Raw genomic sequence first — 22729 nt, 5'->3', positions numbered from 1 at the left:
AACATTACTGCATCTGGTAAGGCTTCATTTTTGGTGTGGCTGTCATATTGTCTCCTGAAGGAGTGTCACAAATCTAGGATAATCTTGAGCACTCTGTACAGAGTGATCTCTTTATGCTTAATAACTACCAATGCATTTCTCTTCCAATGATTTGTCCAAACAGTTTTGGATCTTAGTCAATTTTAACATCCAGAGTATCCTATGGCACATGTTTCACAACAAATTGCACTTCTCATTTCTAGTCTGCATTTTTCTGCTTGTGTTTTATTTGTTTATTCTTGTTCTGACATTGTCCTTTAGACAGAATGTCTCTTCTTCCTTACTGATATTTATGTAAATCCTAACTACCTTAATAAACTAGCTTTTCTGGCAGTATCCTGAAATGAGGATGAACAATCTACAATGTTCAAACCAGCATAGAATATATATAACCAAGGCAGTAACAGCATACTTGAGTACCACAAGTATCACAGCAGACTCCCTCAGCTCAGAAAGATAAATTAACCCAAATGAAGAACCACACTTATAGAATATTTTTATGCACCAGTAGATAGTACTTTAAAAGCATGTGAAGAATATGTGATCACCTAGAGCAAAATCTAACATGCCTGCTACATAGGGATCAAGTCACAGTATTCACTTTTTCTACCCATTCACAAGCAAACACACATCGATAGATTTCATTGGCATTTACACCAGTGTTGCAGCATCTCTGTATGAAGGAAACCTGCCTGTGACATGTGGTTATTCTGACCAGACTGGCTCACAGACTGGGAAAGATCTGCCACATCTCAACACTGATCAGACTGCTCCAGGAACGGTTCTTGAACAAGACTAGCTGCTCAGGCCAGCTGTTACTGTGGTTATGGTCCCCAGTCAGTGTCCATCTCCAAATTGTTTTTATGAGGTGTTCCTTAGATGTAACCAAAAAATAGGCACTCAAAAATCACTTTGGAGGAGGATAAATTATATGTTCCAAACAACAGGAAGGGGTAGATAGGTTTTAGTAAGCCCTGTTAGCATGCTTAGCAGACTCTTTTTTATAAACTGTTGTTCTTCTTATTCTGGCAAGTGGATCAAGTACGGTTTAGTATTCCCACCCAAGGAATATTAGCTGTCTCCAGAGCAATGAAAGGGTTAGGGTGTAAGTTTGTTGGCACTAGAGGAAAATCCTCTAGAAATAATTTTAGTTTAGTTTCACATTTCTGAACTATCAAAGGAAATGTATATAAAGGGTAAAAAACAACCAACCAGAAAAAAAAGAAAAAAAAAAGGCAAAAAAAAAAAAAAAGGCACCACAAATATCAACCTTGTTTGTGTTTGTGTAGAGATGCGGGGAGTATTTTCCAGAACTTGTGCTTTTTTGTGCTTGCTTACAGTGGAAGCTGCAAAGATTTGTCTGCATGCAGGAGAACAAACAAAAGGGATTCAGAGGGAAGGGGTGCTACGCTGTGCATTCTACAACCATTTCTATTTTATCCAAGGATATATGTCTTGGAATCAGTAATAATCTTGTCTCCTCAGAAACTTATCATAGCAGGCAGTAATAAATCATTCAGGCATTCACTCAGTCATTCCCTTTCTAAGTCCCACTGTGTATCATGTATCTTGGGACCACTATGAATGCGCATAACACTGAAAATACAACAGATTAAGAAAACAAACCAGTCACACAGGAGATTGTCCTACGACAACTGTAGTGCTAAAAGAGTTCATGGAAAGGAAAAAAACTTGGTATGAAACTAAAGACATAGGCTCTTGTAATCAACATGAGCAAGGAGGATAACAAAGCTATAAAACGTTATTTTATTATTCTTCCACATGTTATTCCATCTGACAAGAAATTATAAGGAATACATACAGAAAAACTTAGTTGCATTCAGTACTGCCTAGCTACTAGTGAAGGTGAGGTTTGAAGTGGTTTCCTTATCTATTAGTGTTCACCTTCTTCTTTGGATATTGCTAATGCAGGACCTATCAAATTTCTGTGATACATTTAATTAGTATCTCTGGACTGGGACTCCTTTGCCAGTACTGGAACAAAAAAGCAGTAGTTTGCCACAAGGCAAGGGCAGCTTTATGCAATAACTAAATGTAGCTGAGGTGCATATAGTTCAGTGACAAATATTCATTAGCAGGAAAGCTCATTCAGGAGGTACTTGCCTCCTGTCCACTTATATATACATTTATTGCACATATCCAAATTTAGCACATAACTGTGTATTTTTGCCCAGGCTCACTTATCTATGTAGATCATAAAACCCAGCAAAATAGTGTTAATATGTTTTGGGGAATTCAGATGTTTACATTGGCAGATTTTTTGTAAACACTTTCCTGGGGAAAAAGAAGAAAACCTGGATCAGCTGAAACCCAGAGCCAGTTTCTAATTTAGTGTCATTGTTTGCATAATATTCATAAAGGGAAATCAATACACTTCCATCACAGCAGTATATCTGTCATGAAGGTATTAAAATAGTTTTCTATCACTTCTTAATAGATAGTGAAAAAAATACTATTTTCTAAGTAGAAAGACAATACAATGCATTTCCTATTCACTTTGGGAAAACATAGATATTAAGACCTGTAGTTTATCAAAGGAAAAACCTTTAGTAGACACTCTTTTAAAATTGTTTGTAAAACATTTGTGTTGTATAACTTTGGATTACACGACTGTGCAGCTGTAACTATGAACAGACAGTTCTCAAGTTTTTTTAAATGAATCAGTATGAAATGAACTTTCTCTCACAGTAATATTAGATCTCAAGATAAATTTGCTTGACTTTTGTTTTCCATCCATTTCAATAATGCATTTGTTGATATCTGCTACATAGATTTAAAACAAACCAACAGTACATACAATACAACATTAGGATTACTGGACAAGATAAGAAATAAAATGGAAATAAGTTTCTAAGTATCTACTCCATTTACTTTAGATTATGGAACAGAGGCTACTCTGTGCTACTTGCTATACTGTGCTACTTGCTATAGACTCACACGTTCAGAGATTACTGTGTTTATCCCTAAACTGTGCACCTTCACAAGAAAACTGCAATTTATTTTCTCATTTACATGTGATATGATATTATAGATTAACACAGCAAGGAATGGCATGAGTATCTGTTTGTGCTGAAAGTGACTATAGGATCAAATAAAAAGGCCGGTTCTAGCAAAAATAAAAGAATAACTCTATGGAAAACTTCATGGCATAAATCCCTCAACCAGGAATGCTAGAGAGGAAACAAAAAAATCCTCTGAATATATAAGCAAACCTAAATTTCCTATACCTGTTGTGGAATGTTTGAGAAACCTAACAGAAATCAGAAATAAATTCATGCCTCTACATGCCACTCATGTACAACAATAAAGTGTCAAAATAGTACTTACAGCTAGAGAATATCAGTGGACATGAGTGTTCATCCATTGGGAAATTGTGTAGCTGCAGCTGGCACTCAGCGTTGATGGTAAGCCTGTAGAGAAACCAAGTGACTGTCACTAAACACCAGCAGAATGAACAGCTAGAGGAGGAAACTGGGCAACCTTAAGTGGTCATACCAGAGAGCTTTGATATTTGTAAATTGTCCATTGGATATTTAGGCCTACTCCAAAACAAATATCACTTAAAAAACATAAATAATTTCAATAACATCATTAAGACTTTCCTGATCCCAAGAAATTTGTGCATATGTTTTTCTTGATAAACACCAATCAATTCATCATTAAAGAACATGGGATAGAGACAACTATCCATTAAAAAAATAACAGAAAACTGGCTGATGTGGTTTTATGCAATTCCACAAAATTAAAATATCATAAAGAATCTGATGAGATTAGGAATAGTCTCTTCATTAATTTATATTATAGTGTGAACTTATAATTCATTCAGTCATTTTGGGATGTCTCTTAAAAATGTATAAAAACTCTGTATACCAGTCTCAGCTGTACAGATGTTGCAAACACAAATCAGCAGAAAGGTCTTCAGCTCCATTTGAAAAGTTTTTTTTTGTGATATCCTAGCCCAAAGGACATTATGAATGGACTTGATATAAAAACAACTATTATAAACAGGTAAATTTTATTATGAAAGATTACAAAGTGAATTTATAGTAATAGTAGATTACCTTAAATTCTGGTTTATTGTCTAGTGTTTTTCAGGAAACAGATGCTATATTAATTGCACGTCTGAATTTATGTAGCAAGTGTGAGGCATGGTTTTTGTTGTTGGTGGTGGTTTTGTTTTGGTTTTAATACTCAAAATCTAACAAAATGAATTGGCTAAGGTCTGCGTATCTAATTTAGGATGGGATGGAGAAAACCTCCGTGTCCTGGAGAAGGTCACTTATAAGGAACTTTGTGTTGATGTTAGAAGAGGATCTGGGGTGTTACAGCAGGAGTAGGCAGGCAAGAAGAGAGAGAGGCAAGGAGCGAGACTGAACCTTGTGCACAGAATTGTACTTTCTCCTGAATACAGAATGTTTATCAACACATCACAGAAGCTAGATATGCAATAATTATCACTCCCATGCCATACTGGTTCTGTGTGGTCACCTAAGTCAAACAAATTAGTTGTTTCTGAATTAAAGAGTGTTATCTGTGAGCAATGGTCATTCTAACAGCCTCTTCCATGAGAAAAAGGAGGCTGACATGAGTGTAGAAAAGGATTCAGAACAGCTTTCACAGCCCGTTCAAACTTGGTCAAATAGTAATCCATTTTTAGATCGTTTGGGTAAATTTTGCAGTCCATGTGTCAAATAGTTTTTTTACATAAGTATGTAAGTCTAACAATCATTAGGGAGATATGCAACTTTTCCTGAAAACTAAAATAAGACTACAAAACAAACACACAAACAAATCAAACAAGCAAAAACACAATAGGTGATTACAGCTGTCAATTTAATCACCAAGGTCTTTAGCTAAAGGCTACTGAAATAAGCAAGAGTTCTGTCACTGAGAAGCAAGCCTAAGAAGGGAAGTGCACTAAAAATGTCAATAGCATTTTCAATTGTTTAATTCATTATTTGACATTTCACTGACATAAATTTCACTATTTGACAAAGACTTGCCATTGCATGGCCATTGCAGTTGGGCTCCAACTGCAGTTGCAGGTATGACCAGAATATGCTGTTGCTCTGAGAAGGCTAAACACAATCAGTGCAGAAAACGTAGCATGAAAGATGCGTCTGAAAAAGTTTGCCTTGTGGAGTCTGGCTCATGGCAGAACTCCCTTCTGAACAATTCATCTCTTCTGTAAGTAAACATTTTGATTTCCACAGGCTCTTTTCATGCAAATATATACAGTATTTCTAATACCATACAGTCGATGGTATCACGAAGATTAGAAAAATTCTAAAAGCCTTTCCTCCAGCAATTCACCCTTGTGATGAGATGTGACAGACTATCTTTCACCGTGACTTATTTGAAGAATCAAGTATTGGCATTAGCATGAATTTAGAAATATTTTATCCAGTCCCGCATCTAACTCTGATCAGAAAGGTTTCTGGCAGATTTTATGGACTGCATGCTCCTGATTTTTTTACAAACCCTGAAAAAAATTACTTCTATAATTTACACAGACCTGTTTCCAATACTTAGAGTCTCATTTTTAAGAGACAAGACTTTGCTTCTAAACTGCAGTGCTTACACCTGAATATTTCACTGTTTTGTCAAGAAAGGTCAGGTAAGCATCAGGAAGAAAACAGCAGAGCAGAACAGGAAGAATGCTGAAAATTACTTTGGAGCTAATAGTGTGAGAAGCTTTCACCCAGTGCTCTGACTGCTCACCTGAGGGTGTACAGGATCTTGCCATCATTCCATATCCGGAGGAGCTGGTTGGGGGTGGTGATCCAGTGAGCTTCTGCCGTCTTGGAGTTCCGAAATATCGTGTCTGGAATCCAGATCAACCCAACCATGTTGCTGTTCAGAGTCAGTATTTTCATGGTGCTGTTGAAGCGAAGACGACTGTCTGTCCACGTCTGGGCAAAAAATATATCAATTTGATATTCCTGCAATGAAAGCATGATATGCAAATTGAAATCAATTCCACACTTCTCATTACTGTTTAATCTAGAGTAAAGGTTTATCTGGACGTAAAGTAGCAAGGCACATTCAGGCTAAGGGAGCTGTGTTTTCTTATTTATTGTGAGTTTTTTTGTTTTGTTTTTTTTTTTTTTTCCTTTAGAAAACAAGCAAAACAACCTCTCTTACTTTTGTCTTATGCTGTAGTAATTTCTGCACTAGCTCATTCTTTTCCATTTTCTCTAAAAATTTATAGCTACAAGATACAATTTGTAGAGACTTTGTCATCGGGCAGAATGATGAAAGAGGTGTGAAAAATGAACAAGAACAGCACAGGTAAACTGGGGAATTATAAATTCCTCTGACTTTTGCAATGCCTTTTGTGTGTGTGTTTGTGTGGTGTGTGTGTGTGTGTGTGTGTAAATTCAATAAATTAATTATTCTGTTTGTTACCAACTGTTTAACTACTCTTCCAGCGGAATTGAAAAGGCATGTTTGTGCTTCCTTAAAGACCCTCAAATGCTAAGAGATGTGCAGTCACTAACTTTCTGCCCTGAACAGATGAATATCATAGCTTAAATGAATCTCATTCTTTCTTTCACTCCCCTTTTAATTTTTTGTTACTGTAGGTAAGCAGTCATAGTAGGTATAACAATGCAGAAATTAAAATACACACAGACATAAAGATAGAGCTATATAGCTGAATACATCAACACACTGATATATGCATTTAATACTCCGTGGAAGAAACTGTTAAAACCAGTTTTGCATTGTGACCTGCAGTCATTTGAAGACAGAACAGCTCACATTTGCATTAGTCCCATTTCCTCACCATCCTTCCAGACTGCTTTATCTGCAAATCCTGTGAAGACATTTGATCACATTAAGACCCTCTCAGTGTTTCAGTATGGGTTGCATCCACAACAGTGGTGGCATTTGCTCATATGACGCAAAGTGTGTACCCTACAACACAGGCTAATGCAGGGGCTGAGCTACACCAGAGGAAGCAAGCTCCTTAAATCACCTGGTACATGCACTCTTGGTATATCCAAACAAAGGAGAATTTAGGCTCTGGAGAATTTAGGCTCTCTAGTATGTCTTTGCTTTTGACTGCTCTGAACTTGCTTTTATTGCATTTCTTTTTCTCTTTGTCTCTTCCTAAATTTCTCTTTTAAAAGGGAGTGTGTAAAAAGAAACGCTGTTATACCAACAGTATTCTATATTGTTTTATTTATAGATTGTTAGAAGAGCTTGTAGTCTGAACTGAGGACAGCATTTTTGTTAAGAGCCATCTGGTTCTCCTGCACTATTAAATTTTTAGCAGGCCATCCTTTTAGAGCTGATGCTGTAACACCAGTAAACCTAACTCACTGATACTGTAATACTAATCCAAAACATGCTCTCGGCCTCTCATCTCTAAATGGCAAATGATCAATAGGTGATCAATACTAGTGGTGCTAGCATGTATCCAAGTATTAAATAATAGATCACCTTAGGAATTAAAGCCAAGCCACCAAATGAATTAAGGACCATGTTTCTTTGTAGCCTATCTCACTGCTGTTTTTCACTGTATTAACCTGATTTTCTTAGGGAAGTGGACAGATTTGAATCTGAAGAGACTCTTCTTTCATCTTGATGATCACAGTTACACATCTTCAGACACTTAAAGGCTGCAATGTATTGTACACAACACACTGTTATTGCTACCCAGAGAGCTGATCTTGTTTTATTACAATGAACTCTATTATTTTATCCTTGAAAGTCCAGTGACAAGAGTTAGTTTGGCATATTCTGCTTCTATAGAAAAGCATATGCCAGACATGTCTATAGGTTTCTCCAAATGCTGAGTGAGTAGAGTTGCTTTTTTTAGTTCACATGTGAGAATCAGTATTTATAGAACCAAAGACCATTTGTATACAGCTGGCTAATGACAGTTCTGTCTTTTCACAGGACGAGATTTTGCATGATATTCATATTTGAGGTTATTTTATATGAATGCTTTATTTTGGTTCTCAAATGTTTACTAAATATAGGGTTAGTCATAATTCCCTTCTGGTAGATTGTACATATGTGATGATATTTAGGATTTTAGGATTTATAATATTTAGAATTTCTCCCATACCAAAGGAAAAAAGCTCCTGAGCTATGTAGTACTGTGTCTTGAAGGGTACTGCAGCTAGATCTGAGCACAGTGGGCACCAGAAACAGCATAGATGCATCAGTGTGGTTTCTAGCCAAGCAGACTACTCTGGACGAGAAACAGATTACATTACCAGGACCATGCTAACACCACTGTCCAACTCCCACTCTGCTTTTCCTTCACTTATTATTGCAATTAAAACACCTCAGAAATGATCATTCATCAAAATATCTCTCCCATGGGATACTGTAGCTCTGCACATTAATAAAAATGTTTCGGCTCTGATTAAATGGTTCACAGATTTTCTGAGGTATTTAGGCATTTATTTTGTTACAAACCACTTTTCTTCTTACAAACCTTGGTCATAAAAAGCAAAATAATACTTCAAAAAGGAAAGCTGATGAAAACTTGAAATCAGATGCATTTATTTTGTCGACATTTTATCCCTATTTTTTATTTAAAATATTTACAATGCTTAGTTCAGAATGTACAAAAATTTGCCCCTATAAGACAATTTTTCTCAGTACAAAAAAGCACACATTTCCATTTAATATCTGAATTTCAATTTCATGTTTTATATTCTCTACATTAAACCTTTTTAGGAGCAGATGTTAGATCAGTACATCCTTTACATTACTCTTTGTAATTGCTTCAGTTTTCAACCAAGCAGATAATGGGGTGGTATTAACTCTACAAGGAAGAGACCGAGGTCAGTTTCTAGACACTGGCACTCAGTTCTTCACTTCTAATGGAGCTAGTTGCTGGGCACACTTCAGCAAAATTACCTTTATCTTCACTGAAAACAGATACTCAGTTCCTAGTGAAGTCAAAAGCTTGCATACACTGTTTTGCACAAAGCTGGTACAGTGATCTCCAACACACAGCATCCAACAAGAATTAGCCAGAAGAAAGGTTTCTATGTTGTTCCCACATACAGGCCAATACAATAGAATACAACAAAAGAATGCTCTTCCTTTGCTAGCTAATAGCTGCCATTTAGATGAATGCCTATATTCAAAGAAAAACCTTTAGGAAAGGTGATGGTTGCTTTTAAGAATGTTCAGGCAAGTCTGGGTTTCAGTGGAAGGATGCTACAGATGAAGCAACATCCTACAGCTCTAATAATGGTCTTTATGTGCTTGTCTGCCACCACACCAGAAGTGTTGCTAATACCCTTCTGCTTCTTTCTTTTCCTGTTTAATCTTTGGCAGCAACCACTGATTATTACAATGAACACTGGAAGAAATTGATAATAATAATACATTTTCAAAAGGGCTTCTCAACTGCAGAAAGGTGAAACAGCATTCTCAAAAATGTTTCCTTGTTCTACAAGCATCTGTCTTGCCATGCTACCAGTACCAATTTAAGATTTTTTTTTATTATTTTTTTTTGCTTATACCATGTATACACTGTATCTGGATATGTTAATTGTAGCTATGCTTCACCGCAGACACACTTCTGAAAAGATCTTGTTGTTGAGAAGACATAAGGGACAACTATATGGGGAAAAATAGGTCTACTTGTTAACAGGAAGGGAAATTCTAGGGAAATATTGTTTTCTTCAGTATAGCACATATTTCTGAAATAATATAAAAGTTATCTGATACCAAATTCAATTATAAACTTGAAGGCATTGATAGAAAAATACTTTATCAACTTTATTAGATGTCATTATGTTTGGCTTTTAAAAATAATTTCACAGAGCGTGTTACATTTATAATTTAAATTTCTTATGCTTGTAAAGTTCATCAAAATGGAATCAAAATGGAATCTGTTTGCAGCAGGGTTTTACAATCTTCCCAAATCTGATTACATAAGGGAAACATTTTTTCCCTCTGTGTTGTGTTCACAACATGGTAAATGAAATGAATTTAAGAAATTGAAAGAGCAAGTAGGTGAAACTAAAACATGAGAATGTTTCCCAAAAGAAGCCTACTGATACACACGAATACTCAGTTGAATTTCTACATTCACATCATCAGACCTTTTTAAAGAAATTTTATATTTTCAATAATTTTTTTGCTTCTGGAAAGTCTAACAATTTTCAGTAAAATTAAATCCATTAATTTTCTTAGATCATATCAAAATACAAAGTTTCATATCTAGCAGCTAATGCATAGCTGAGTAAAATATGTTTTGTTTTGTTTTTTTTAATTTTTATTTTTATTTTCTCCCATGATGACTAGCTTATGACCAAAGAAACTGTAATCAGTTCTTTTTCTTTTTCTTTTTTTTTCAGTTTAACCTTAGGTGACTGCATTATCTTATACTTGTCATGATGTAAAAAGTCAGTTCTACTTTTAAGACTTATTTAGAAATATTTAGTACAATCTGAAAGCAATGTAAGTAACATTTTGTCACTGAGAAACTCTAGCACCTCCAACAAATTATCTTTATAAAGAAAACTTTAGAATTGGTGTTTGACAACACTCACTTAACTTCCAGAAGTAACACCCAAATCCAGGAAAACATATTATGGGCCTTGCACCTATACTGCAGCAAGTAATTGTCTCATGGAGAACATTTATTTCCATTCAAATTTTATAAGCACTCCTTTAGATCTGAAACTTTTGCTGAGAAAAATGTCTTCAGATAATGAGAAAAAGTGACTGACTTTTTTTATTTTTTTTCCCCAAATCAAATGATGATTTAATTAGAGTTGTTTTTTTTTGTTTATTTGTTTGTTTGTTTGCTTGCTTGCTTGGTTTATGGTTATGAACAGAACAGTAAGCTAGAGACAATTTTTATTTCTTTCTATTGATTTATGGGCAGAAGGACATAACCAAGAGGTAACACCAACATAACATCACCTGCAAATAATGACTCATAGGGTTCATTCTACTTGATTTTAGCATATTTTTCATATTTTTAAATATTCTTAGTATGGTTTCATTAGTGCCTTAAAAATCAAGCCAGCAGTGAATTATCTGCCCTCCAACTGTGCATAATGACTAATGATTGGAAACACCTTGAAAGTGCTGTGTCTTGAGGCATCTGTAGTCACAGAGAAAAATACACTGTTTACAACCAGGTCTTCAATTGTTTTCTCAGTCAAAAGAGGAGTTAACATGTGTTGGCAATACAGGAAGCTTTTCTCCAATCATGATATATCATTTTAGCTGTGGGTTAATCCTGGAAAATACTATTTAATTGACTGTCACAGTTGGGTGATCTATTTGAATGACTATAGATAATAGTATGGTGTGCCTTTGTTGCTTCTGCTGCAGCCTTCTCATTTTCTGTGTTTTCACAATTCCTTACAACAACAATAACAGCAATGACAACATCAAGAGTCCTGTTCTTGGAAGACATGCAAGAATTTCCTGCATGATGCTTTCCAGATTCTTACTGTTGCCTATCAGACAAAATAGCACCACCACAAGACACTATTTGCCCACATTATATGACACCTCTAGGCTTCACAGCTATTGCTATTTTCCTGATCTTTTCAGAGTATTTTCTCCAATTCTTCCACAATTTTTTTTTTAATTGTTGAGACTGTTTATTTTGTTGATGGAGTAAGACTACCTGATTAAAGCTGTTACTGGGATTTCTATGAGGCTAGTACACAATCAACTAAAAATACCTAAATAATTAGAGTCCAGTGTAGATTATGACCATTCCGTGCCGTCCGCATCCCTTATGTAATAATTCAAACCACTGCAGATGCTGCTCCCATAAACTTGAAATTAGCCCAATAAACTGTGTAAAGGATAAAATCACCTTTAATTACAAAAAAAAAAAAAGGTTGACTGCACAAAAGTGGGTGATCCTGATTGTAAGTCTTTAACTGTTCTGGAAATAAATAAGTTCCCTTTTACATTTCATTACAAACCATTCTGTATGAAGTATGCCAAAAAAAAAAAAAAAAAAAAAAAAAAAAAAAAAGTAGTGTCCTTAAAATTCAACAATATAAATAATATTACAGAAAATTACAGACAGGTTTGTTCAGGGAAGCAGGAGAGAAATGAGAGAAAACTTCACAACTTAAACAGAAGAAACTTTGTAGTTTGCCCTTTAGAAGCAGAAGACAAAGCAGTCTAAATTCAGTCTCCTATGACAGCAACTGCCTGTAACTTTTGTCTGTCATTTCTACTTATTTACATCAGCCTGGTCAGATCCTTCACAGCTGTAGCCCTGGTTTATGATTCAAGGTCATTTTCAGCCTCAGTTCTCTGAACCCCTCACTGAGTCCTTGTCTTCATCAGAAATTCGTTTCTTTCTCATTCCACAACATGGCTCTCTTGTCCTCCCAACACATTACACCACCCTCTCAGTAGAGGAAAATCTTTGAAGGGCGGGAGTTTCCCTCTTCTTATATTCAGCCACAGCACACACTAAAGACTCCCAGAAATGTTATTTCTACATGCCCTTGCCACGCTCAGACTAAAAGTACAAAAATAAGGTTTTGAGATACTTTGTTTTATAAGAAATGTCCCAGAAATTGAAGAAACATTCATGATATCTGCTTGTTTAGTCTGCAATATGGTGCACTTGAAGAAGTCCATTTTCAATGAAAGAATATTTTTTTTCCAGCCAAGCTCACTGCTGAAAGGTATAAGTTTAATCAACAACTGAATTGCCAAAGATTACCCTGCAAAGGGCTGTCTGACTGATTCAGTCTCCTCTTGAGTTGTGTGACAAATAAAAGAAAGAAGAAATGCTCCCTGAAATAAGGAAAGAGTGGTTTCTTTTTCCTGAACCAGAAGATTCACACACCTGATTTCAAAATACCAAGAGTAATTACAAGGTGCACAGCTCACCTTCAACTTCCCTGATTTGTGATATCTTACCCTGGATAAACAGACCACAAGAAGGAGAGAATTTTCATCTGTTTGGGTGGAAAGCCTTCGGAATTGGCTTTTGATAATTTGAAAGGGAACAGGCTGTGCTCATGGCTAGATTTTATCTTGGTGGAAATAAATACTCCTACAGCAATTGCTGCATGATGTATGCTGTTTATTTCCCAGATTGCACTGTACAGACATCATAAAAAGCCAGGAATCATGGCAACTCCAGGAGAGACCTGTAAGGCTTAAAATGTTACCTCAGTATTTGTTTTTGAATCACAAGTGCAACTTACATTCTACTTTCAAAAAATTTGTAACAAACTCTCAGATATGCTATGGAAAGGAACTGAAGGTGTTGGGAGAGCCTAACACTTTCCAGTGAAGCCATTTTGAACCATAAACCTTTTTTTTTTTTTTCTTTTGTTTTGTTTGTTTGTTTGTTTGTTTGTTTTCCATTTTAATGTATAATGCAGGAAGAAATAAATTAAATCTACTGGAGAAAACATGGTAAAATAAATAGCGCATTTCATTGGCAGTGTGTATGCAAAACCCTTTTTGTATCAACAGGACCCACACAAGCCTTCTGTGAGGACAACCTTTATCAGACACATCCTGAAAATTCACCTAGCTTTCTGCATGGGGAGTGGAGCCCACCATAAGGGCTGCCACAAACTTGGCCTGAAGTAGCTCTGCCAGTGCAGAGCTATCATGTTTTCAGAGGTTGTTCAGGAGCTGAATTTCAGGGATTTGCTTCACATGACCCACAATAATGGGTTTCAGGGCCTCAGGGATGGGACTTTATGGCTCATCTTCTCATTCTTCTGCAATCTGCTCTGTTTCAATTCTCCATGCTCCTGCTTCACCTCCAACTTCTGCTGCTATTATTCGTAGGCTCCGAGAGGTGGAAGAGCTCAAGAAACATTTCCCTACTTCTGAGCTTTTTTCTTCTCTTGATGAGTTTATCTTCCCTAGCATCATTGAGGCAGTACCTTTAAAAGACCTCCAAAATAAATATACAGACAAAGATACTGGATGATTAAATTTTCAGTGGCATTAAAATATGTATTTCCAAGAACTTTCCAAACTGTTTTTTGTTTAGAAATACTTTGAATAACTTGCTCCTTCAGGAGAATTTGGTTTAACACTTTCATAAAGCTACAAGCATGATTGTTACATGGAGAAAATACAAAGGAAAGAAAAAGTCAACTTTGAGATTGCCACCAGTGCTATTTAGGTTAACACTGGCAAAATATTTCTAGAAGCAGATACAATCATCAGCTGAACCCTTTGAGTCAATAAATAAATAAATAAAAGCTCTTCTCATTGTAACTTCAACAGGCATCCTAGAGCAGGGAGGACAGAAGCTCATCTTCTTCACTGTAGCTCTGCCTTCTGGCTGTGTTAGGAGATTAGTTCATTGATTTTTTTTGCTGTTCTATGAGGCAACAGACAGCTAACCTCACGCTAAAAACAAAACATGCAATTAAGAAAAATCATGTCGCATTTCCTCTCCCTGAGGAAACATTTTTCTGTGTCACTGAACCTATTTTGGCTCCTTGGAGGCTAGCTCCAGTCTTCTTTATTCCAGACAACTTTTGACACTTGGTAGAAGGAAGGCCAGGAGATGTTTGCGATAGCATATTCCCATAGATACCTCCGTGCTTCCTCTTTATTCTGCACTGATGAATTATCTCTTCTCGTTCAATCAACCATGCCACAATCAGAAACAAAGCATGAAATTAGAACAAATACTGCTTATTTTAGAAAACCAAATGTAGATCTGCTATTCTTTACCCATCCCTTTTGATGGAAGACCACCCATTCTTGTTGAATATTGCTGCCTACCATTTCTTTTGGGACTTGTCTGTTGAATACGTTTTCTTTTAGAACACTGCCAAAGACATCCTGATTGCTATCACCACTTCACAACTGCACTTAACACAGGGTGTGTGAAGAGGGATAGAGTTCATAACCTGATTCAGGCAGGGCCTGATGATAAACTCTGCCTTGATAATCCCTAACTATCTGTACATAAACTTGGCCCCTTTAGAAAAAGGGATGCCCAAAATATGCAAGGAAGGCACAAGGGAAATAGAGGTGGGGGGATATGTGGTAAAGGGCAGAGTTTTTGTCACTGTATGTTGTCAATATAATTCAAAATGGCAATCAGAATAGTCACTCCTAAAGAGACTGTTGCTTGAAGAAAAAATGTTGTTGGCATTGACAAAGAAAGTACAGTGGCCACTCTGACCTGTAATTTAAGTTTTACAAAGACAGCAAACAGTTTGGGATTTACTTAGAGGAGAGAGGGGGGAGAGTCTCTGGAAGTGTCATTCCATGTGGTAAGAAACCAAGGTTTCTTGTGAACTAACTTGTGATTTTAGTAAGATAGATGCACGAGGACAAGCTTAACTTCTGTAGAAATAGTAAAGAAATAAAAATGAATAATCACTGAACAGAAAAAAAAAAAAAAAGAAAAAAAAAAGAAAGAAAGAAAACATGAATTCTGTGAACGTATGTTAATGACTGTACTTAATATAATAAAGTACACTATTAAGGTCTCCTAAGAATATTTGATATCTGAAAAAAAATCATAAAACAAATTATAATGATACTCAGTATTTTTCATCTATTATAAAAGACTAATCAACTTTATAAGCATACCTTTTGGAGTGTTAGCTTATTCAAAACAGAAGCTAAACTTCCCTGTTCCTGAAAATAAATGCACTCTCAGAGATTGCAGATAATAATACCTTATGCAAATAATCTCTGTATTAAAAAAAAGAGTATGTTTTAAAGATGGCGAGAAAGCCTGTTGGCCAAAAAAGTGTAAGAGCATTTTGAAACATCTTTTATGCCATTGGCAAAATAGAAAAGAGGAAGTTACCCTAATATTTGTATGCATATTGTCACTCAGCACAAGAACAGCTGTAACGAAACAGAAGACAGGGCAGTGATGAAAAGACACCCATCTCAGCCTGAAGGATCAGATACAGTGAAGGTCTCATGCAGAATTGGGAGTGAGAGAAGAATTGGGAGTAAGAAGCACTCTGTAAGGAGGAAGATGGCATAAACAGTTGGAGAAAAGTCCTGTTCGAACTGTCCCCCTTCACTGTCATTTTTAGGGTATCTTCTGAGGCTTGAGAATCCACACACTGCTCTACTACAGTAGCCATGTTTCACAGAAAGGTGAAACTCATCCTTATGACAACCTCATTAGGTAAATAAAATTATAAACTTCATTTTCTTTTTCAGAATCTGAGATAGTGAGGACATCAGTATTTCCTCCAGGGCTATGCAGGAAAGCTAGAGCTCACCAAGGATTTAAACATCTAGTCCTTCAAAACCCCTCCTGCAGGAAATCAGTTACCCATTACCAAACATTTTCAAGGGCAAAAATAAATAAATACATACAGTTCTGCATTTGTTGGACTTTCCTCAAAGACAGCACTAACACAGTGATTACACCCACACAGCTGAACACAGGGGGACTGCAGACATAGCTCAAGCACTGCGCTCCTTGTCATTCACCAGCTTCATTGCCAGCTGACTTTCTTGCCTTATTCCTTCCCAGGCAAATCTCCCACAGGTTCAGCTCACACTAAAAATCTAGACATACTCCAGCCAGTGCCACTGAGTCCTGGGGACAAGTATTAATCCCTGGCCATCTTATATTCACACAAATAGACATACCCTGGGCACAAAACCTAAATTAATTGCAACATAGATAGAATCTAAAAGGATGACAGAAATCAGGAAAATAAACTAAATAATAGTGACAGAGAGAGTTATATCCTACATCCCCAGCAATATTTGAATAGGTGCTATTGGCATCCAACAAAAAGATGCACAAAAAAGCCAACAGCACTCAATATGCTAGAGAAAGCACATTTGTAAAAGCTCTCATTGGCATTTGAGGGAAATGCACTTGTATAACCACTTTAAAACTGAGAACAAGACTGTTTTGCCACAGAGACATGGAGAGACATTCTGCAATGTGCCTCAGCTGAGCTAAAGTTCTTTGTGCTTGCTCTCAGCCTCCTAAGGAGCTGGCACACGTCTTCACTCCTTTGCACTGTTGGCTTTGGCAGAACCAGACCCCTGTGCTTCTGCCTTGCAGGGGGGCATGCTCAGAGCTGAGGCTCCATAGCCAAAATACATAGCCTGTGAGACTATGCTGGCTACCTTTAGCAGGCTGAGCCTAGCCTTCCCACATCTCCAAACAGAGGGCACTCCAGTTATCAGAGCTTAGATCTTCAGTCAAATAAGGAAGGGAAATGGCTTCAGTCTTCATCTTCACAACACAGGCATGGAGACATTTTATTGTCTCCATGTCTCTTCAGTGTCTCCACCTTTGGGGCTCTTTTTTTTTTTTTTTTTTTTTTTTTTTTTTTTTTGATTCATGTCCAAAATGTCCTTGCATGCTGTTCCAAGGTAATCCCTGTGCTCCCCTCAGCCAGGTCTCAGCCAGGATTCCTTCCATGTCCTATCATGTTAGGTGGCTTGATACGCAGAATAGCTTTGTCTCCCTTTAAGACCCTACATTCCAAGCTAAATTTGATCAAATTCCAGCTCCCCCTAGATTTCAGTCCATTCTTTTTTTTTGATATGAGACTCATATTAAATCAGCTATTGACATTGGTAATTCTTCATTGTCCCTAGTCTGGGGGGAGAAAAGTGACAACAGATGAAATAGCAGATGGCTGATTGCCATTCACTGGGCCATTCAATGACAGCAATTTCAGGAGTCTGGGCTGTTCAGTTTCATATGAGCACATTCCCCTTATAGTCACTAACTCCATCACTCCCCAGCTGGGGAAATTCAAAAGGAGTTTACCAGAAATTTTCAATACCTGATATTATCAGAAAAAAAAAATAAATAAAAAATGGAGCACCTAAAGAAAAAAATAGTAAGATCTATCTTTCAAAGATCATTAGGAAAATTGAAATATCGTCAAGTAATGATGTGTATCGTAAACACACTCCCTACCACAGTTTAAACTCGCTTCCTATCTCAGCATCTGTGCTAGCACTGCAGGATTAATAACTGATACTGGATTGTAATTTTACAACATATTTGAAAGAATAAGCAGTGATTCTGCTACTACTTGTGAACTGGTTATGCTCTCATTAATAAAAAGAGATTCCAATGAGTGCATCTTGTGTGATAAAAAAGCTTAATCTCTAGTACTGTCCCAGTGCCTAACTAGAAATGAAGTCAGTAACACACACAGGCAATAGCTTAGGTGCACCTTACACATTGTAGCTAACCCCCTGGTACCACCAGGGAATTAGAAGTAAGAGCAGCAGCATCTCCAGCCCAAGTGGCACTCCATCCTTTGCTGTGGAAACACTTCCATCTGTGCCCCCCTTCTGCTGGTCCCCTCCCCATTGCTATAGTAACCTCTTGACACCAGCCCCACTTCTGCAACCCCTGTGTTTCTCCGTAGTTCCGCTGGACACCCACCCAACCCTGCCTGGGTTAACCTTCCCTCAGCACTGCGCTGCTGGAAACGTAATGCAGGGAGGTGTAGGGAGAGCACCGGTGTACCTCAGACACAAGAGGCTGCAGGGGTGTTGCTTGTTTTATTTGGATGCACTTCTGCAGGGAAATGCTACAGAGGAAAGGAATAGGGTCAACATAATGCTCATATGTCACTTTCTGTGGTGTACAGACTCAGGCCAATCCTTTGCACAGCAGTGAGTGTCACTGGTAATTAATTTTAGTGCAGCCTCTTTGCCTGTATAATTTTGCCTGTATTATTTTAACAGCAGAAGAGAAGCAATAATATTGACCTAGCCACATTTATCTAACTCTATGTATTTTGGCTTTGGTCTGCCTTTCCTTCATTTCTGAGCACTCTTCGTATACTGATAAGAGTGTTACTTTTATTTCTGTTTTGTTTTGCTTTTTCCTGATTTTAACAAAAGGAATATGAAAATAAAGCTCAGTATCTTACAGTATTTATTGCTGAATCCTGTTAAAGGTTCTCCATCCTTGAACATTTTCCACTGCAACTTCATAAGCTGTAAAACACAAAGTTTTCTGATTTTTCTTAACTGCTTCAAACATTCCCAGCTTATTAAAGCTCCTTTCACCAGAGGAATATGATAAATCTTTGATGACCAATCCTACAACTGAACTGTAAGAGGCATACATGTATAACCTGATGTCCAGCAAGAAGGCAACTGGAAGTTTAAGGGCTAAAAATAGCTCCCACTTTTACCCAGTATCAATCCACATTCATGTTGTTTTCTTCACTTGTTTTCCAGACTTGGTGCTGATGTGACAGGAGTTAAAAACTCAGCTCTAATTCAACAACTTATCCCAGTATGGAAAATGTGATCTATTTTCTATGGCAATTTGCTATCTCACTGTTATTCTCTAAAACATATTTTATAATGCCCAGCTGTGAAGTTTTGCTTTAAAAGTGTTTCATGAAACAATTCATAATACACATTCCAATTGCCTACGAAAGGGAAAAGTTATTATAGCAGTTTCAATACCAAAACTAGTTCATTGTGAACAACATGAAAGAAGTGGACATGTTTTTTTGCTAATGGAACCCTGCATGAATCCTTACTTTTTAATTTACTAGGATAACAGCAAGAATGAAAACAAAGGACCCAAAGCACAGATTGTTCTAAGCAGATATTTCTCATTCTTAAAATGTGGAATGAAAGCCATGAGAAAGATGGTTGAAATTGTTCTGGAGGCTATAATTGCATGAAAAAAAAAAATGAACTAAGGAATGTAAGAACTCTTGAAAGCAGCTATTGAACTACAGAATTTTTAATTATGCATTTCTTAAAAAGCAACCTTCTGTCCTAGTAGATAAATACATACATATAAGCCAGCTGTCATTGGAATGAGCAAAACTTAATGCAGTTTATGTCTTTCTGTAAATCCATAAGAACAGTCATCAGGATTGCATAATGACCACCTGCTGCAACTTTGCTCATTTTAGTTTAGTGACCTTCATAATAAAAGTGGCATTACCAGACTGGGAGAAATGAGTGATCAAATAGTAAACCAAAGATTCTGAACCTTCATTTGTGGTTCATTTAATCTTGTTTTTATTACAACACAGAGGTTTAGAAATTCTTCAGAGATTAATGAGATTGAACAATCACAACAGCAAAGATGGGAATGGTTCTACCTGATTCAAACTCTGGACAGTTTTCAGTGCAATACAACTAAATGCATCTAAAATTGAAGACAATTGATCTGGAGACTAACAATGTCATGACAGCTGAAGACAAAAATGTAAACTTCTTCAAAAGCATGGCAATCTTTATCTAGATGAGAGTGAATATTCATCAAAATATTTAAGTACCTAAATCATGCTTCTAAGTTTAGAAGCAGAAGTTCAGGAGAACAACCCCAGACAGTTCTTATGAAATTTGCTGAGATGCTTCAGACTTCCTAAATGTCTTCCTAAATTCCTTAAAAATATGCCATGGAGCAAAGTCAGTACAATGTCAGTAGAGTCCTTGTTAGTGATGTGACAGGTAAGCAGGCCATAGCCAAAGGGGTTTTAACCCTGAGCTCCCAAATCCCAGAATGGAATATCGTTGGGGACAGGCTGAAGAAGATGGATGTTCTAGATGGTAACTAGAACACCCCTATGGTAACTAGATGGTAACTAGTCAACAGGAGATGAGCACTTCATATTAGGCCAATACTGTGTCTAAAAGAAAAAATAACACACTAAAGCTTTGTCCTCCTGCGTCCTGCAACCCAACCTAAGAAAGTGCCTTCTGGCCCTGTCTTTCACAGTTTCACAGAAGCACTACTGGTTATGCAAAAGACAGTGATTCAAAGCATTCCTTCTCAAATAAAATGTACTTTTAATTAATTTAGGTACCCCAGAACTCAGATTAGTGCCATTATAAATGTAGAAGTGGGAACAAATCTCAGAACTTGCCCAGTGTTCGGGTACACAGGGAGGCAGTCAAGCATATGGATTATAGTACAAGAGACTGGTGATAAATGCTTAAACCTGGGATGAATACCACAACCCTTAAGACCTCTTATTTCAGTTTGACAAGTGTTGCAATAGACCAATAAATGTAGCAGAAAAAACAGTACTTTTCCACCACCCCTTGAAAGTTTCCATAATACATAGAAATCTATTTTTCATAACAAAGATTGAAATAAAAAGTCGTTCAAGCCAGTTGAGTAAACCATGATATTTGATGTGGTTCAGTCAGCTTTCTTACATAGAAAAGTAAAGACATTAGAAATAAAGACAAAATGCTGATGTGACATTCAAATGCATTTAAGCAGGTGAGAATTCTTAAGTAGATCAAAGATAAAGTAATCAAATGGCAAACAGCCTAAACTGATCAAAATGAATAGCAAGCAAATGGAAGTAAATGATCAAAGCATTGCACCTGCTGCCCAAATGATATCTACGTTGGAAGTACATTAATACCCTAAAGAACTATCTCCATTCTTATTAGAGACCTAAATACTGAATCTGTTAATCACAAGCAAGCCCTCACTCCTGCCAGAAATAGTTTCATATATACACCCAAGTGACTTGTACTCAACACATTAATGGATCAGGAAAGGATTATAACAAACAGTAGGAACAGTAGTATATAACACCAAAAGTTCCAAATCTTACAGTAAAACAAGGTTCAGGTTAGAGAAATTTAATAGGAAATATAGTTCTATTATGTGACTAAGAGTTTATACATCAAAATCATTTTAGTATTTGCAAGTGAGGTTTATAATGACACTAGTCAGTATGGGTATCTGACTTGTCCCATTATAGAAATTTATTTTTAGTACATATTACAAATGCAGTATCAATATCAAGTAAATGACTCAGAATGACTCCATAATTATTGTTTTTATTTCAGTAAAAAGTACAGCCATTTCTGAGTATTAAGTTATAATAGCAACATCATCTTATTTAAAATTACAAAGTTCTTGAAAACTCTTTAGAAACATTCTTGTGATTTGGATCAAGAACACAGAAGTTGCATGGAAGGGTAGCTTTGTGTTAGAAAACATACTTCACTTTGTATGCTGAGAATCTGCCCCAAATGTGATCTAAAGAAAACTAAACTAAATTAAACTAAACTAAAATAATAAGAATAATAACACCCCACTCATATCACAGTTTGTGCATTCTTGCTAGAAATTTTCTAGATTCTTGCAGCTAAATTTTCCAGAAAATCTGTCCAAAGTAGACATTTTTCTCAGTTGGCAGTAAACAGGACTTTGTAATCATTGCTCTGAAGTGCCAAAGCCTAAGCTACTGGGCAAAAAGTAAATATCTCATCTTTTCTGATCTGCACATTCTATTACAGAGTGAAAAAAAAAAATACCCCTTTTCTGACCTGTCCATTATTTTCTTCACATGTACTGTGGATGGAGGACTTTTCTTTCAGAATTATACTTCAGCAGAACTCAGAAAGACTTCAGCACAACATTCCTAGCCACGTGGCAGAGATAAAGGAAAAAAAGAACTTGACCAAATAAATTTCCATCAATTTAAGAGTTACACAATTTCGCAAAGAGCACTGCATCACACCAGGTATTTCAGAGGTTATTCAATCTGCGCTGTTTACAGTGGGATATGGGCATGAAGAGAGAAATGACTGTGACTATGCATACAAATAGTTCAAAATGTATGTAAACTGCTGTATTGTTGCAGGTAAATGCTGACTTATATAGCAATGAACTGATAGATCTGATAAATCAATCTCGGTAAAGTATTGACTTTGGTTGGACAAATTGGTTTGGATAAATGCTAGAAAATGAAGGATA

General features: G+C 36.5%; 1 protein-coding gene across 1 annotated transcript in view; it reads right to left on the bottom strand.

The window, feature by feature from the left end:
* The window catches only part of GABRG3 (gamma-aminobutyric acid type A receptor subunit gamma3), a gene marked incomplete at its 3' end in the record, with an annotated part of 341147 nt that overhangs the window by 147814 nt on the left and 170604 nt on the right, over positions 1–22729 (bottom strand). The window contains exons 4-5 of the mRNA XM_082757181.1: positions 5782–6002; positions 3388–3470 (exon numbers count right to left, since the gene is read on the bottom strand). Coding sequence (XP_082613307.1) covers positions 3388–3470; positions 5782–6002 — 304 coding nt within the window. The remainder of the gene's footprint in view (positions 1–3387; positions 3471–5781; positions 6003–22729) is intronic.

Source organism: Aythya marila, assembly GCF_965140915.1.
Source record: "Aythya marila genome assembly, chromosome: 1".
Lineage (NCBI taxonomy): Eukaryota > Metazoa > Chordata > Aves > Anseriformes > Anatidae > Aythya > Aythya marila.
This window is presented reverse-complemented; position numbering and strand designations above follow the sequence as displayed.